Source organism: Trachinotus anak, unplaced genomic scaffold, assembly GCF_046630095.1.
Source record: "Trachinotus anak isolate AG129_WGS33_773 ecotype Australia unplaced genomic scaffold, CSIRO_AGI_Tana_v1 ptg000016l, whole genome shotgun sequence".
Classification (NCBI taxonomy): Eukaryota; Metazoa; Chordata; class Actinopteri; order Carangiformes; family Carangidae; genus Trachinotus; species Trachinotus anak.
This window is the reverse complement of record NW_027273867.1, coordinates 22,677,785-22,695,384: the sequence shown is the minus strand read 5'-3', so window position 1 is coordinate 22,695,384 and position 17,600 is coordinate 22,677,785. Positions and strand designations below refer to the sequence as shown.

Below are 17,600 nucleotides of genomic sequence, written 5' to 3'. Positions count from 1 at the left end.
AAAACCTTCCACTGATCTTTAAAAATGTATACTGATCTTTATCACTGATCACTTTATTGTAAACTCTTTTGTCCCAGTCAGGATCCTGTAGGAATGATGATTCAGTTTTTCCAGTGATCTGATTGGTCAGTAGTTGGACCATTAACAGGTTTTTCTCAGGTTAGTTGTTCAGTTTCCATGGTGATTTACCCGGGTAAGAAGTGAACTGAAGGACTGAAAACCCAGAGTTTGACCTGAAGTTCACCTCAAATCCTGCTTCGTATTATAAGCCTCAGGAGCAGAAACTGAAAATAAACCCTCCTGTCATTAAACCAGGAAACATCACTGGACCGAGGAAAAAGTTCAGATCCGTTGATTCTCAGATCTTCAGCTCAACTTTTCAGTCCAAGATGAAATTATTTTTGTTGCTCCTCTTCTGTCACGTTTCATCTCCAGGTAAGAAAATATTGCAAATCTCAACTTTTTACTTTCTCTTTTCGGACGCAGTAGTTTCATTTGGCCACAGGCTCCTGTAGAGCAGAGGCCTGTAGATGATGATTAACCTATCCCGTCATGTGAAAGAGACGCAGCTTTTCATTCTCAGCAACTTCGTCAGAACCGTGAATAAAGAACTGATGCGATATGAGAAGAAACTGAGAAACCTGTCGGAAACTCTGTTTACAGCAACATTCAAATGGGACATTCAACAAAGTAAAATCTGAACAAAACTTCCAAAAGTGTTTTTTTTGTATTTAAACTGGCCTGACAGAAAATGAAATCTGGGTTTGGTTCAAAGGGAGTAAAGAATAAATATATCTAGGACTAGAGATTGTGGAAAAGTATGAATATGGAAAAGGTGAATTGGGAAAGTTCCAGGTGAACTGCTAAAAGGTGAAAACAGAGGCCTCAGCTTTACAGGGAAGGTACATGTGATCAACTCAGAAATCTTTGCTTCTCTTACATCCTGTGTAGATGAAGAAGAGAGGAAACTCATCATCACTGTCAGGACTCCTGTGGGATTAAACCGTCTGTGTTCAGTTCACATGAAGCTGTAACAGTTATTATGTAGTTATTTAGTGTGATAAACTCTCCTCTGTCTGTTGACGATATCACTGATTTACATATATATCTACTGCTCGTTATTATTTATCACTTTATTCTAAAATCTCTGGTTCCAGTCAGGATCCTGTAGAAATGATGATTCAGTTTTTCCAGTGATCTGATTGGTCAGTAGTTGGACTGAAGTTAACCTCACTGTATATGTTACCATGGTGATTTACGTGGAAGAAGTGAACCATCGTCGTAGGACTAAAAACCCAGAGTTAAACCAGAAGTTACCTTGATAACCTCAACTCCTGCTTCATTGCACAGGCCTCAGGATGAGTGTGTCCACTGACAGTATCATCAACAGAGCATATACATCACATTTCTTTATAGACTGGCAGCTCTTCATATGGTTCACTTACACTCATTAAACACATTTCAAGTACAACACATACAACATGTTTTGTTTCAGTGAGCAGCTCAGTGTTGTCAGTGTTTTAGAAATACCATAATGAGGTGTGTCCTCTAACCGCAAGCTGTTATAGAGTTATTAGAAACTGACCACAGAACAGTTATGGCTCAGTTTATAATAAATAAGACTAAAGATAGGGACAGAGCCAAAGATGCTCTCTAATAAATAAATAAAAATCTTGTTTGTTCCACAGTGAAACACTCCCTGAAGTTTTTCGTCACTGCATCCTCTGGAGTCCCAAATATCCCAGAGTTTGCGGCTGCTGCACAGGTTGATGACGTCACAGTGGGTTCCTGCGACTCCAACACTAAGATAGCTGTACTGAAACAGGACTGGATGAAGGCTTATTTCTTTGCCAACCCTCAGCAGCTGCAGTGGTTCAACAGACAGTGTTCTGTGGAGCTGCCTTGGTTCTACAGAAGGGTTATTTTAATAGTGCTCCTCAACTTTGGTGAAGGTAGGTTACAGTTTGTGTGTCCATCCTTTGTTATAAAGTGACCCTGTACAGTGTGACAGAGTGACAAAAAGTGTGTGTGTGTGTGTGTGTGTGTGTGTGTGTGTGTGTGTGGTGCACACAGAAAATCTTCAGTCCCCTTCAGTTTTTTTCACATTCATCTTTCCCTCATCAGTCTACACTGAATAGTCTATAATGATAAAGTGAAAACAATTGTATTTAGCAAATTCAAAAACAAAATAAAAAATAATAAACTGAAATATCTCATTTACATAAGTATTCAGACACTTTGCTGTGACACCTGAAATTTATCTCATGTTCCTCCCATTTCTCTTGATCATCACTGACATGTTTCTTCTCCTTGATTAGACTCCACCTGTGGTAAATTCAGCTGATTGGACGTGATGTGGAAAGACACACACCTGTCTGTATAAGGTCTCACAGCTGACGATGCAGATCAGACCAAAAAAAACAAACCATGAGGAGAAGGAGCTTCCTGCAGATCTCAGAGACAGATCTGGGGAAGAAAACAGAAACATTTCTGCTGCATTAAAGTTTCCCAAGAGCTCAGAGATATCTGACCAGTGACTCTTCTTTCTCAGTCTTAAAACTTCACTGAGTAGAGACCTCTTCAGGTCACACTGTCTGCATAAAGCCTAAATCGGTCGAGTGCTGCAGTGAAGGTTGTCACCCCAACAAACCACATGAGCGCTGTCCTCAGTGTGTTGCAGCCTCCTCCCTTTGTTGAACCTTCTTTGCCAAACTGAAGCTGGTTGGTTGATAGTGGATGCTAACATGTTGTTATTGCAAATGTGTCATGTTCTAAATACAGTCTCTTTTCTCTGTGTCTCTTTCAGGTGTCCATCTTTTACAGCTGAGGAGTGGCTGTGAGTGGGATGAAACTTCTGGAGAGGTCACTGGTTTTATGTTGTTTGGTTATGAGGCAGAAGACTACGTAGAATTCAACCTGAAGAATCTGACATGGACTCCTCTGAAGCCACAGGTTGTCCCCATCATACGGCAATTGGATGCTGGTTTTGCAGATTTAGAAGCCAATAGGAACCTTTACCTTCACATTTGCCCTGAGTTGTTGAAGACGTCTTTGAACTATGGGAGGAGCTCTCTGCTGAGAACAGGTAGAACCACAGGACCTGGTGTAGTTTCATTCAGGGCCGGTTGATATGACCAAAAATATTCACCTTTTTTTTACATTGATCGATGTGGGCTCAGCCTTCAGAGGAAAAATGTTTTGGTATGATTTGCATCAAAGTCTATATTATTAATAGCATCATGAGCCATGATAGCAGTCTGACAGTTTGGTCTAGGCTGAAGTATCTCAACAACTATTGGCTGCATTACAGACCCCCCCCCCCCCCCCCCCCCTTCTCCAGACCTTCCCTCAGTGTCTCTCCTCCAGAAGTCTCCCTCCTCTCCAGTCAGCTGCCACGCTACAGGTTTCTACCCTGACAGAGCTCTGATGCTCTGGCGGAAAGATGGAGAGGATCTTCATGAGGACGTGGACCAAGGAGAGATCCTCCCCAACCATGATGGAAGCTTCCAGATCAGAGTTGATCTGAAACTTTCATCAGTCAAACCTGAAGACTGGGGGAGATACGACTGTGTGTTTCTGCTCTCTGGTGTGAAGGAGGAGATCATCACCAAACTGGACAAAGCAGTGATCAGGAGCAACTCAGGTAAGAGTGAGATCAGCTGTGATGGAAATTGAAAATAAACTTTCTTTCTTTCTTGACTTTGATTTCCTTCACCTGGGGTTAACAGGATAATGATAGGATTTCATCATCATTTCTACTTGTTTTGTTAACACTGTTTTCATCAAAGTCATTGATACGGTGACATCGCTACAACACAAACATGGGAGTGAGAAACAAGGTTTCTGTAGCAGAGCAGGTTTAAGTGTCAAAGAAAAAAACTACAGTTCAATGGACTGAAGTTGATTCTGTTTCCCACTGGTTTATTAAACATGTTCATCTCCATCCAGCCTCAGAGACTAAGTGTGAATGTTGTGTTTTGGTTCCAGTTCCTCCCTCAGAGTTTCCTGCTGCTCCTGTCATTGGAGGTGTTGTAGCACTGCTGCTGCTGCTCCTGACACTCTGCATCTCTGGACTCTTCCTCTGGAGAAGGAGGAGAAATGATGAAGGTAAAACATGTTTTCACTCTTCATGAAGACATTTTTATTCCACTGCTGGAACATGCAGGTTAGATCCAACAGATGGAAACCTTTAGCACTGTATCACTCCATACCTCAATTTCACTTTTTGGACCAGTAACAGATATATCCACTACAACACTACACTTTTTTGTCACAAAGGTTACCAAAGAAGATCAGCAGAGGAACATGAACTCAAATGAAGTCACCGTGGCTTTAATTCACAGTGTAAATATACCACACACTGTGGCTAAATGTTTCTCAGTAACAGTTTAAAATGATCTGATCTGTGAATTAGATGGAGGCTTGAATGTTGTTTAATCATAAATTACATCAGTTAGTTGTCATGTTGACATTTAAACATCTGTTGATCTACTTTAATAATGTTGCACTTTGTTTAAAGACAACTTTCTCTAAGCTGCTCTTACATTCACTTTATTTTTGTTGCTTTTATTTTCTGTCTCTGTTTTAGGATCAATTTTTTTTTTTTTTTTTTTTATATGGCTCAATTAGTTCATTATGAGATAATACTGTGTGTTACTGTCTAATAGTCTGATCTAAATGTGTTTGATCTTTCTGTGAATACAGAACCTTTTGATTGTGTTTGCAAGTGCATGCAAAGTTAAAATGGGTGTTTCAGAGTGAAGATCAGGATCAATGGATCAGAACAATTTCTTTGCAATTAATCTGACTTTGGACCCCGAACTGCAGAACAGACTCGAGATGACTGTTGATTTAGAGTAAGAATTTATTGTAATCAAAAGTCAATTGTTAGAAGATAGATTTTGATAGAAGTTCTTGATAGTTTGGGAAGAAGGAGGAGGTGGGCTTGGCTCAGCTGAGAGCTGTGGGGGGCGGCTGGAGGGTGCTGCAGTGGAGGTTGGTTTTGGAGGCTGGAGGTTGATGACTGGACGAGGAAACAGCTGCGCAGATCAGCAAGAACAGTTCACCACACCCATACACAGAGGAACAGACCAGCGACAACACACACATGAGGGAGAGAAAACAGAGGAGAAAAGCAAGGAATGAGGAAGAGATGCAGTCTCATCATAGATTAGGAGACAAGGGACAGTTGCAACAAGTTATGAGTTATGACACTCAAACTGCACATGCTCAGTTACACCCTCCCCTCACCAGGAAGTCGGAGGCTCAGTAAATTTATGTCAACACAGCCTGACACCCACTGCAGAGTCTAATGAGAGATCAAAACATCATTTAACTGGAGAACTGGTCATCTACAGGATCAGTCAGATATCATATGTATCAGTGTCAACTCTGAGCAGAATTAGCTCTCAGACAAGTTTGTCTTAGCTTAGCATGAGGGAGAAAGCAGCAACCCAGTATCTCTGTTAAAGGTGCCTTCATCACCTTCAAAGCTGACATGTAACTGAAAAAAGAAAAGAGGAACTCTTCACTATTGTTTTGAACAAATTGCTTGACTATGATGTTAATTCAGATTTTTTCAGCTATAGACAACTATGTGTAAAACTGTATTTTCTGCTCAAAAGGACTTTCATGTATGTTTCCTCTGAAAGCTGATTGGTCAGTGAAGATGAACTCTGTGGCTCCTCCTCCACTGTGATGAAACAGTCTGTGTTTCTCTGATGTGATGTCACCTGTTGTCAGTCATGAAGATGCTTTACTGAGCTGCAGGTGCTCAGATCTCTGATGTACCACACAAATGGATGCAAGTGGACTCAGAACACTTGATGATTATTTGGAGAGCACAGAAGAGTCTGTGAAAAGTAGGACCATCATACACAAGTGTAGATCAGGGAATAAATTTCCCTCCTACCTGTGTGTTCCCTGATGTTTGTGTTTAAAGATCAGAATATTTTGCTGTCTTTTCTTTGCTGCACAGAAATAAATAAGCTCTTATTTTGACTTTACTGATCTGACCTGAATCGTTCCCCTGCCCCACAGGAGTTCTTATGTTCTGCTTACAGACCTTCATTTGATCACAGTTTCAGGTGTTGTGCAGGGTCATTTATAAGCCAATCAAGTTTTCTTTAGGAACCTACTGTTGTTTTAAGAGCTGATTATTTCAGACAAATAAAGATCAGAGCGGTGAGAGGAAAAAGTAAGTTCTTATACTAGTTGAGATTAAGAAATACAAAGAAATCTTACATTGATCTCAATTGTGTCTAGGAGCTAGACTTTTTTATACTTTCCTCTGGGTAAAGTGAAAATAGAAGCAGGTTAAGCAGGTTTTCATTACAGGACTTTAGCAGATAAGGACAGGCAGATCAGAAGGAACCTCAGCAGGAACAACAGGTAACACACATTTACACGAAACACAGACAAATATTCCAGTTTCATACACGTTAGAGCTAAGAACAAGAAACGATAATAATAACAACAATAATAATATGAATTCTTATTGGTCAGAGTAAAGTTCCTGTAAGGCGTCATTAACACGTGGACATGCCTCAAATGACAGAAACCAAACCCTCCTGTCATTAAACCAGGAAACATCAGTGGACCGAAGAAAACGTTCAGTTGATTCTCAGCTCTTCAGCTCAACTTTTCAGTCCAAGATGAAATTATTTTTGTTGCTCCTCTTCTGTCACGTTTCATCCCCAGGTAAGAAAACATTTAAATCTTTAAGCTCTTTGCTGCAGCAGCAGTTTTTCATTTTTTCATTTCACTTACACTCATTAAACACATTTCAAGTTCAACACATACAACGTGTTTTGTTTCAGTGAGCAGCTCAGTGTTGTCAGTGTTTTAGAAATACCATAATGAGGTGTGTCCTCTAACTGCAAGCTGTTTCAGAGTTATTAGAAACTGACCACAGAACAGTCATGGCTCAGTTTATAATAAATAGGACTAAAGATAGGGACAGAGCTCAGCTATTTTATTTGTTTGACCCATAGTGACTGAACAAAACTTCAGAGGTTCCTTAATAAATTAACAAATATAAAAAATCTTGTTTGTCCCACAGTGAAACACTCCCTGAAGTTTTTCATCACTACATCTTCTGGAGTCCCAAATGTCCCAGAGTTTGCAGCTGCTGGACTGATTGATGACGTCACATTGGGTTATTGTGACACCAACACAAAGATGGTTCAACTAAAACAGGACTTTTTGAAGGTTTATTTTTTTGCCAACCCTCAGCAGCTGCAGTGGTTGAGCATACAGTGTTCTGAGACTCAGCCTCCATTGTTCAGAGATGCTCTTCATTATTTAATGCGGCTCTTCAACCATAGTGAAGGTAGGTTACTGTGTGTGTGCAGCTATAAAGTGACCCTGTACAGTGTGGATGGAAAAGAAATAAGTAAATTGTCTTGATTAATAGAAAGAAAAATGAGTGATTTTGTGTGTGTGTGTGTGTGTGTGTGTGTGTGTGTGTGTGTGTGTGTGTGTGTGTGTGTGTGTGTGTATGCGCATTTAGAAAGTGTTACATTTTTTCACTTTTATCTTTCCCTCATCAGTCTACACTCAGTATCCCATAATGAAAGAGTGAAAACAAAATTTTTGAATTTTTTTTAAAAGCAAAAAACTACAATATCATATTGACATAAGTATTCAGACACTTTGCTGTGACAACTGAAATTTAGCTCAGGTGCCTCCCATTTTTCTTGATCATCGCTGAGATGTTTCTTCACCTTGATTAGAGTCCACCTGTAGTAAATTCAGGTGATTGGATGTGATGTGGAAAGACACACACCTGTCTGTATAAGGTCTCACAGCTGACGATGCAGATCAGAGCAAAAACCAAACCATGAGGTGAAGGAGCTGCCTGCTCAGACCAAGGACTCTTTTTTTTTCCACAGTCTCACAGTCCTTTAGGTCTGTGATTTTCAACCACACATCAGTGTGCCAGGGAAAATTGTCCAATTTCACTTCCAAAAAAAATCATTATTTAGTTGTGGCAAATAATTTGCTATTGTTGAGCGTCTGTTCCTGCAATGTAGTGGCTAGCACAGTAAATTAATACTTTTCCATGTCAGTGGGTGGCAGTACGTAGCATAATAATGACCTTGTTAATTTAAGAAAGTAGAATTAAGTGGTGCATGAGGTGGCGGTGGCAAGATGCACAACAGCTAACTGAACTGAGACCAGACTGTGGTTTAAAGCTAAACTTTGCTGATCTACCTTTGGAAAGTTTTTGGTTGACTGCTGCCAAGGAGTTCCCCATTCTGGCAAAAAGAGCTATTTCGACATGGCTCCCATTTTCCCCAACATATCTATGTGAGCTGAGCTTTATCAAACATGACTACTATAAAAACTAAAAACAGAGAGAGAGAGAACTGTTGAGGAAGAGCTCCGTGTGTGCCTTTCTTCAGTTCCTGCTAGGATATCAGCTTTGTGTTCATCTAAACAGGCCAAGGTTTCACACTGAGTCAGTATAAATTAATTGAGAGACTAAATTGTCATTATATATGTTGTAACTTCTTTGGTTGGTGGTTTGCCACAGGATTATTTTAATGTTAAAAAAATGTGCCGTGGCTCAAAAAAAGGTTGAAAAATACTGCTTTATGTGCTTTTTTTGAAAACTTTCACTGAGGAGAGACCTTGTGTGGTCACTGCAGTGATGGTTGTCACCCCAACAAACCAGATGAGCACTGTCCTCAGTGTGTTGCAGCCTCCTCCTTTTGTGGAACCTTCTTTGCCAAACTGAAGAACTCCCATATTGGATTCTAACAGAAGGGACATGAGTGGGGATAAAAACAGAAAATTGAGGTCTGGGTTAAGGAGGGACACGGAGGGGGATATAGAGAAAAAAGAAATCGGTTGTGGCGAAGCGTGGTCAGAGGAACATGGCAACTCTGAGGATGATGCGAGTACCGCGGCTTCACTCGGAGCCATCCGAAAAGTGATGACAGAAGTCATGGCCAAAGAAATGAATGACCTAAAGTCCGACATGAGGAAAGATTTATCCCAGCTTCGAGCAAGTTTCTGACAGGATATGAAAGCACAACTGGATGACCTGTCCACTGAAATCAACCAGAAAATACAAGCCGCCATCGGCCAAATTGAACAAGTAACACAGCGCCTGGGAGAGGTGAAGGGCCTGAGAGGAACAGAAAAGAGGGACATTGGGGTTAAAAACACTTTGATCCAAATACTCAACAAACAACAAACACTGCAGGACAAGCTGTCAGACCTGGAAGGCCGCTCTCAGCATAAAAACTTTCGTAAACTTTCAGAAGAAGCTGAGGGCACCTCCATACAGCAGTTTATCGAACATCGTATAGAGTCAGAAATGGGAGAGTCTTTGGGTTTATCCTTAGGAAAAGGCCTGGGAATCGGCGTTAGCCCCCAAACCACCTGTGAGCGCACCACCATGCTCAATAGTAGCCCACTTCCTAAAGTTTACTAGCAAGGACAAAGACCTACATGCCACCTGGAAGAAAGGAATTCATGTGCAGGGAAAGACCATGACTATGCCGAGGAGGTGCAACAGAAGAGAAAGGAATACACTCTGATTAAGAAAGTACTCAAGGAAAAGAAAATCCGCTTCCAGACTCCACCAACCAAAATGCGGGTACATTTGGAATCTGGCACCATCACATGCAACAACACTTCTGAAGCTGCAGATGACCTTGCTAAACGAGGTTTTCCCATGGACCCCATCCGTAAGAACAGATCCGAGGGCCTCATGGAGGAAACCCTCAGCAGGCTACTACCATGGAGTAGTTGGAGCGCACTGAGCCGGGAATAAACCTGATTTCCATGAGACCAACGCTTGATTTGTTTAAGGGCCGATACAAACTGTAAAGTATGTGCCAACTTTTTCGCGGGGGTCTTTGAATGCCCCTTTGTCTTTTGTTTACTGAGACTGTGGCCAAAGGGCCCCACATTGTGGCCAAATCCCCTCACTGTAGCTAGAGGAGAATTTTGTCAATTATATACATTCCATGGAAAAAATGATCTATATCCTTTGCTTAGAGAAAGACAAAGGGGAAAAATATTGGAGTAGGTGGATCTGTTACTTTGTAGTCCAAGGTGAGGGTTATGGACTCACCTGTCCCTCCTTAACCCCTATTTGATTTATTCTTTTTCTTTAAGCCATTTTCTTCCCCATTTACATTGTGTATCATTGATTAAATGTTTATGTGTCAGTGTGTACCTAATAAATCTTGTATGAGGATTGTTTACTTCAAATAATGTGAGACCTCGTGTTCTTTTGACTGTTCTCAAAAATGTGATTATGCATAAATAAAAAGTTTAAAAAAAAAGAAATGTATTTATGTTTTACTGTATGCTATTGCAAATGTATCATGTTCTAAATATATAATGATATATAATAGTCTCTTTTCTCTATGTCTGTTTCAGGTGTCCACATTTTACAGCACAGGAGTGGCTGTGAATGGGATGAAACTTCTGGAGAGGTCACTAGTTTTATGCAGTATGGCTATGACGGAGAAGACTTCATAGCATTCGACCCAAAGAATCTGACGTGGATCGCTCTGAAGCCAGAGGCTGTCCCTGTCAAACAGAGATGGGATGCTGCAAGAGAAAACTTAGCCATTGGGGACCTCTACATTCACATTTACCCCAAGTATCTGAAGACGTCTGTGAACTATGTGAAGAGCTTTCTGCTGAGAACAGGTAGAACCACAGGACCTGGTGTAGTTTCAATTAGGGCTGGTTGATATGACCAAAAGACAATAATTATTATTTTATTGATCGATGTGGGATCAGCCTTCAGAGGAGAAAATGTTTTGGTATAATTTGCATCAAAGTCTATATTATTAATAGCATTATGAGCCATGATAGCAGTCTGACAGTTTGGTCCAGGCTGAAGTATCTCAACAACTATTGGCTGCATTACAGAACATTTTGTTCAGACACTGATGTTCCTCAGAGGATGAACTCCTCTGATTGATCCCTGACTGTTCCTGCAGCTCCACCATGAGGTTGACATTTGTGGTTCAGAGTAAAAAGGCTCAACAACAATCACATAGATTACCATGACATTTACTACAGATATTCAAGACATGAATAAAATATCTTGATCTTTTTGATGGATTGGCATCAAATTTATCAAATATTCCTGTTTTTGCAGATGATGAACTCTAATGTTTTTCACTCTCTCCAGAGCTTCCCTCAGTGTCTCTCCTCCAGAAGTCTCCCTCCTCTCCAGTCAGCTGCCACGCTACAGGTTTCTACCCTGACAGAGCTCTGATGCTCTGGAGGAAAGATGGAGAGGATCTTCATGAGGACGTGGACCAAGGAGAGATCCTCCCCAACCATGATGGAAGCTTCCAGATAAAAGTTGATCTAAACATTTCATCAATCAAACCTGAAGACTGGGGGAGGTACGACTGTGTGTTTCTGCTCTCTGGTGTGAAGGAGGAGATCATCACCAAACTGGACAAAGCAGTGATCAGGACCAACTTATGTAAGAGTGAGATCAGCTGTGATGGAAATTGAAAATACACTTTTTTTCGTTCTTTCTTTTCCTGATTTTGATTTGTGTAACCTTGGACTAACAGGATAATTTTGGTTTACAACCAGGAAAAACTACAGTTCAGTGGCCTGAAGTTGATTCTGTTTCCCACTGGTTTATTAAACATGTTCGTCTCCATCCAGCCTCAGAGACTAAGTGTGATTGTTGTGTTTTGGTTCCAGTTCCTCCCTCAGAGTTTCCTGCTGCTCCTGTCATTGGAGGTGTTGTAGCACTGCTGCTCCTGACACTCTGCATCTCTGGACTCTTCCTCTGGAGAAGGAAGAGAAATGATGAAGGTAAAACATGTTTTCACTCTTCATGAAGACATTTTTATTCCACTGCTGGAACATGCAGGTTAGATCCAACAGATGGAAACCTTTAGCACTGTATCTCTCCATACCTCAATTTCACTTTTTGGACCAGTAACAGATATATCCACTACACAATTAAAATCCACTCCTTTTCTGTCATAAAGGTTACCAAAGAGGATCAGCAGAGCAAAGTGAACTCCAGTGAAGTCACCGTGGCTTTAATTCACAGTGTAAATATACCACACACTGTGGTGAAATGTTTAATGTCAAATTTCTCAAAGTTTAAAAATGATCTGATCTGTGAATTAGATGTAGGCTTGAATGTTGTTTAATCATAAATTACATCAGTCAGTTGTCATGTTTTGGTTTTTTTTTTTAAACTTTATTTTTTCATGTTTTCTTTGTACAAAACATGGGCAGCATTGGTGTAATGAACAAAACTAGGTATGGGTACAATATGATGTGGCTGAGTAACACAAATGCTAGCCATGTAGTGCCCTTATAGACACAAAAGAAACAACAAAAAGGGAGAGAAGAACAAAAGTATATGTACACATATGTCTGTGCACCTGATCTCACGAGTATACATGTTCACCTACACCCATATGTCTAAATAATCATACACATTCATACACAGTTGCACACACACACATGAACACTCATAGGAACAAAACATGAGAGAACAGTGGGGTTGAGAGTAGGTCGTATGTCATACATTACAGCAATATAGTTGCAATATTATTTTTCTCAAAACCAAAATAAATAAAGCATTAAGGTTGGTTATTACCTCTTCTTGTAATATAAGTGCTCCATTTTTCCCAGAGGGCATCACCTTTGTCCCTTTGTAATCTGAGACTATACGTCAGTAGTTCCATTGTTTGGATGTCCTTAATTATGGCCTCCCACTGATTAACCGTGGGAGGTTCTGTGTTGAGCCATCTTCTTGTTATGGCTTTTTTGCTGGCGGCCATGAAGATTTTTAGGAGGTATCTGTCTTTTTTTGGTAATTCTGTGTCCATATTGCCCAGGTAGAATGATAAACAAGTGAAATTAAAATTATGCTGCAAGACTTCACTGATAATACTTTGAACTCCTGCCCCGAAGGATTTAAGCGTGGGACAGCTCCAAAATATGTGTGTATGATCTGCCATACTGTGTCCACACCCTCTCCAGCATGTTGGTTGTAGTCCTGTCAGTTTAGACTTTTGCTTTGGTGTTATGAAGAATCGGATATAGTTTTTCCAGGAAAAATCTCTCCACAGTTGTGAGGCTGTAGTAGTGATTTGTGTGTTAATTACATTTGTTCAGTCTTCAGAAGTAATTACAATTCCCAGCTCTTTTTCCCATTTCGCCTTAATATAATTTGTTGAATGACCTCTTAATTCAGCTATATGTCTATATAGTTCGCCAATAATCTTTCTGGACAGTTTTGTATTATAGGCTTTGATAAACATTTTGGTAATACCTGATATATTTTCCAGTACAAGTCCTTTAATGTTCTTATCAAAGTAGTGCCGGAGTTGGAGGTACCTATAGAAATCCTGCCGAGCAAGGCCGTATTTATCAGATATGGCCTTGAAGTCTATAAATTCCTGGTTTTCGATGAATAGACCTAATGTGGAGAGTCCTTTTCTCGTCCATTGAGTGAAGCCTCCGTCATTCATACTTGGTTTGAAATCTGGGTCATGGGGTGGCCACATTAAAATCCGAATTTCTGTCTGAATGTTAAGTTGTTTCACCTGGCCAAACCAGGTTTCTATAGAGAATCTAACCCACTGGCTCTGGATATCATGTTGTTTAGCCACCACTGGGCTTCCTAAAAGGCTCTGTATAGGCCTGTCTGACAGTGATAACTCAACATCTTTCCATTTTGCGAAGTAGTCTTTATTGCACCAGAGCAGCAGTGGTCTTATTTGTGCCACTAAGTAGTAATCTTTGAGCCTCGGTAAGCCCATCCCCCCACTATACTTTGGCAACTGTAAAGTTTTGTATCTCACCCTGGGAACTTTTCCATTCCAGATGAAACGGGATATCATCTTATCCCATTCTCTAAACTGACTATCAGGGACACAAATGGGTAAAGACTGAAACAGATAAATTGAAATAACCTGGGTAAAATATTTGTTTTTATTGTCATAATTCTGTTACCAAGATCTAGGGGCTACGGGGGACGTGTATAGTGTTTTGATGCCTTTAATGAACTTCTCATGGAAGCCAAATTTTTCCATAGCTGTATAAAGAAATTCCCACCCCACCGAATCAAATGCCTTTTCCGCATCCATACTAAGTAGAATAGCCCCAATTTTTTCCTTTTTTATGTGTTCAATGGTGTGGAGGGATCTCCTTATGTTGACCTGTGTTTGTCTACATTTAATAAATCCAGTTTGATCTTCGTCAATCAAAAAAGGGATCACTTCCTCCATTCTTTTAGTTAAAATAGTTGCATATAATTTATAATCTTGATTTAAGACACTGACAGGTCTGTAAGAGCCACATTCTTTCGGGTCCTTGCCCTCTTTTGGAATCACCGAGATGGTAGCCTCCCTCCAAGACGGGGGGATGACTCCCTCCCTCAGGGTGTAATTGAAGCTTCTATGTAGTATTGGTATTAATTGCTCCCTCAGTGATTTATACCATTCCCCTGGAAATCCATCTGTCCCTGGAGACTTACAAGACTTCAGGGACAAGATTGCCAATACCACCTTTAAAAAAAAACAGACCTTAAAAACAGCAAGAATCATAGGATTTCTATCTAAACAAGATACAGATAAACATGCATTTATTTTTTAGAGCACTAAACAGTCTGGGGTCTAAATATATTTTTATTTACTTGTACACTAGGAAGTATCCAGAACCCTCAGGTTATCTGGGACTGGTTTACTCAGTGTTCCCAGGATCAAAACCAAGCAAAGTGATGCAGCTTTTACTTACTGCTCCCCTCCAGTGGGACCAGCTTCCTGATAACCTGAGGTCTGCTGAAACTGTCAGCTCATTTAAATCAGAGCTGAAAAACATAACTGTACAATTAATGAATAAAATACACAGCTGAAGCATGTTAAAGATACTTTCACATTCTTATTAATAAACTTTATTTACCTTTATCCACACTGACTTAGGATCTGATTATCTGCGTAACTTTACCAGGCCTGAAGAAAACAATAAAATAACTTTTTTACTTCTTTAGTTGTTATATGTATGAGGACAAAATAAGACAGCAACAACATTATGACTTTGTTAAACTGAGTGCACTGAATCATGTGGCCCACTGTCTTTCCTTATGTTACCACTAGAGAGCAACATAACTCTGAACTATATCATATGAGAGAATCAGAGTTCCTGAGGATTTTCACTCCTCCAGCTCTTCAGTGGGTTTCTCTGCTTTTATTGTTCACTTATTAAAGCAAAGTTGGTCTTACAGTCTGTTTTCTGGCAGAAGTCAAATCCAAAAGTTAAACAAAACTGTTGCACTGAATCATTTTTTTTTAACTTTACCAGTTTTTGTTTTAAGACAATTGTTTTATCTGTTGGAGGAAAACCTCAGACACCCAGAATCATATTAATCTTGTATGCAGTTTATCAAAAATACTACCACAACTGTATATTTGATGTTAAACAGTACACAATACAAAATGTGGCAAAAATCACTCAGAGGTTAAAACGTACATGAAGAAAATCCGGATGCTGAGTACATTTGCCACAATGGGGAAGTGTCTCAACCAGACAACCAACCCTACAGGAGGTGTCAGGACAAAACATATCACATTATTGCCAAACATTAGAGAACTACAACCTCAAAAATGATTTCCCAGCATCTTAACTGGACCTGGCTGCTCCCTGGAGAAGCATGTTGGTGTAACCTCAGTCCACTTGAAGGTCCAGCTGTCAGCAGCTTCTGTTCCTGAGGTGGCTACTTAGGGATGTGATTCATGTACAAGAAAATACTGCAGCAAGACTGGAAATACTCTCTATGATCTGTTTATCAGACTGGATCTGATTCCTAAACCACACTGCAGACCTGTTCATGACGCCGGTGGGCTGATTAGCTTCAGTACTGTAGCTGATTGTTCCAGTTTATGTTCAGCCCACAATGGTTTTCATTTGTAATGCAATAGATAGGGGCCATTTTTTAATATGTTTGTGCTTGAGGGTTAAACGGCAAACAAAAAATTGAGACCATTTTATCTGAAGACAAAACATGAACTGTCCTGGCTGTAAAGGGCAGTTTTTCATAAAGGGTTTTTAATGTCTGAGTTGACATGACAGACTTAAATCTGTCATCTCTGAGGCCTACGGAATTAGTTTTGCATATTGGTTTGTCACTTGTCATTAAGGTGGTGACATGGGGCTATTCATTTAGGTTTTTTGACTAAAATGCTGGAGCTGTTCAATCAGTTACAGCAGCTCTAAAATAAAGTGCAATCCAAACACCAAAAAACAATTAATGTTTTTTCCATTTCACACTTTGAGAAACAACATCTTCACAGGAAAGACAGATGTCAGACGCACTCCCAGACAAACAGACAGACATCTGAATCAATCAATATCCTTGTCATTGAGTAAAGTCTACTTCAAGTTCACACGTTCTCTGGGGTGTCTGCAGCCGGCTGCTCATTTTGTCCAGGGGAACTCCGCTGACCCCTGAGCCACTGCCAGGGATTGTCCTGATGCAAATCAGGAGGGGGAACCAATTCATCGTCGCACAATTCGATTAGACATCTGCATATTGAGCATCTGCACCCCAAGAAAATCTGCCAATACCTACCCTCCCTCCCCCTGCTGCCCCCACATTCTCTGGCCCCCCACGGGGGTAGCGCCCCACGACCCCAGGGGCAGCCTGTGTCCCTGCTCCCCACCCGCCTCCCCCTGTCTCCCCCTCTTGTCCCCTCCTGACCCTGTCAGGCCCAGCCACAATACCTGACCCCGCCCCAGAGACGCGACGATTGGAGTTCAAGGTAAATGTCCCTTTCTCTGCGTCCGTCTGCAGGCTGCCCTGCCTGGCCCCTGCCTGGCCCCTGTCCGGCCCTTGTCCGATAATCACATGCACCGCTCTTTTTTTTATACTTTCTCACACACAGACAGACACACACACACACACGCACACACCTTTTTTTTTCTTTTTTTTTTTAGAAAAAAACTTTGCCCTGAAAATGAAGGCTTTCCTTTCTCTGGAGCTTTTCCATTGTAATCAATTCTGACCAGTGGCTCTTATTCAGACGTCTCTGCCACTCAGACGATTTCCCTCCTTTTTCATCGCTATTATTGATTCATCAGGCTCTCTTTCAGCGTTGGGAAGAGAGAGCGAGTGTGTCAAGAAGTTTAAAGCAACATGTGTTGAACCTTACCACACACAATGCAGAGCTAAGATCTGATATGCTGTGACCATAAAATCTACCAGACCCTCACTGCAAATACAGCTCAGCTTTATTTCTTGGTTATACAAGACATTTCTGTGTGACATTCACTATTTCTTAGAAGTAAAACACATAAAAATAGTGACATTTAGTGGCCATTTTCTTCTAATATCTGTCTAAAAGAGCATTGGAAGACACCTCCCATACTTTGGTAGGCCTATAGTTATGCATATTTGAAAAATTAAGTATGTTTAACGTAAGAGAGAAACTTGAAGATCAACACTATCCAAAATACAGCTTTTTTAGATCTGTTTTTTTTTATATCATTTTAACCCCTAAACATCCTCTGAGTGCCCTTGAAAGGTGATCAGAGTCAACAACAAAATCAATTGATCAATGTTTATACAGAAAACTCCAGTTCCA

General features: G+C 40.5%; 1 protein-coding gene across 1 annotated transcript; it reads left to right on the top strand.

The window, feature by feature from the left end:
* The first annotated feature begins 143 nt into the window (after positions 1–143).
* LOC139634271 (uncharacterized) lies at positions 144–12,151 on the top strand. Its single transcript, XM_071500631.1, has 11 exons — positions 144–435; positions 1,689–1,952; positions 2,807–3,085; positions 3,341–3,643; positions 3,988–4,132; positions 6,512–6,699; positions 7,061–7,330; positions 10,399–10,674; positions 11,165–11,467; positions 11,698–11,811; positions 11,991–12,151. The coding sequence occupies exons 1-11, from the start codon at positions 390–392 to the stop codon at positions 12,029–12,031; spliced, it is 2,229 nt and encodes a 742-aa protein (XP_071356732.1). The 5' UTR covers positions 144–389; the 3' UTR covers positions 12,032–12,151.
* The last annotated feature ends 5,449 nt before the right edge of the window (positions 12,152–17,600 follow it).

Coding starts and splice junctions, on each gene's coding strand:
- LOC139634271 (XM_071500631.1), top strand. CDS start 390: ATGAAATTATTTTTGTTGCTCCTCTTCTGTCACGTTTCATCTCCAG. Junction 4,133..6,511: donor ACATGTTTTCACTCTTCATG/AAGACATTTTTA, acceptor GTCAGAGTAAAG/TTCCTGTAAGGCGTCATTAA. Junction 10,675..11,164: donor GAGCTTTCTGCTGAGAACAG/GTAGAACCACAG, acceptor CACTCTCTCCAG/AGCTTCCCTCAGTGTCTCTC.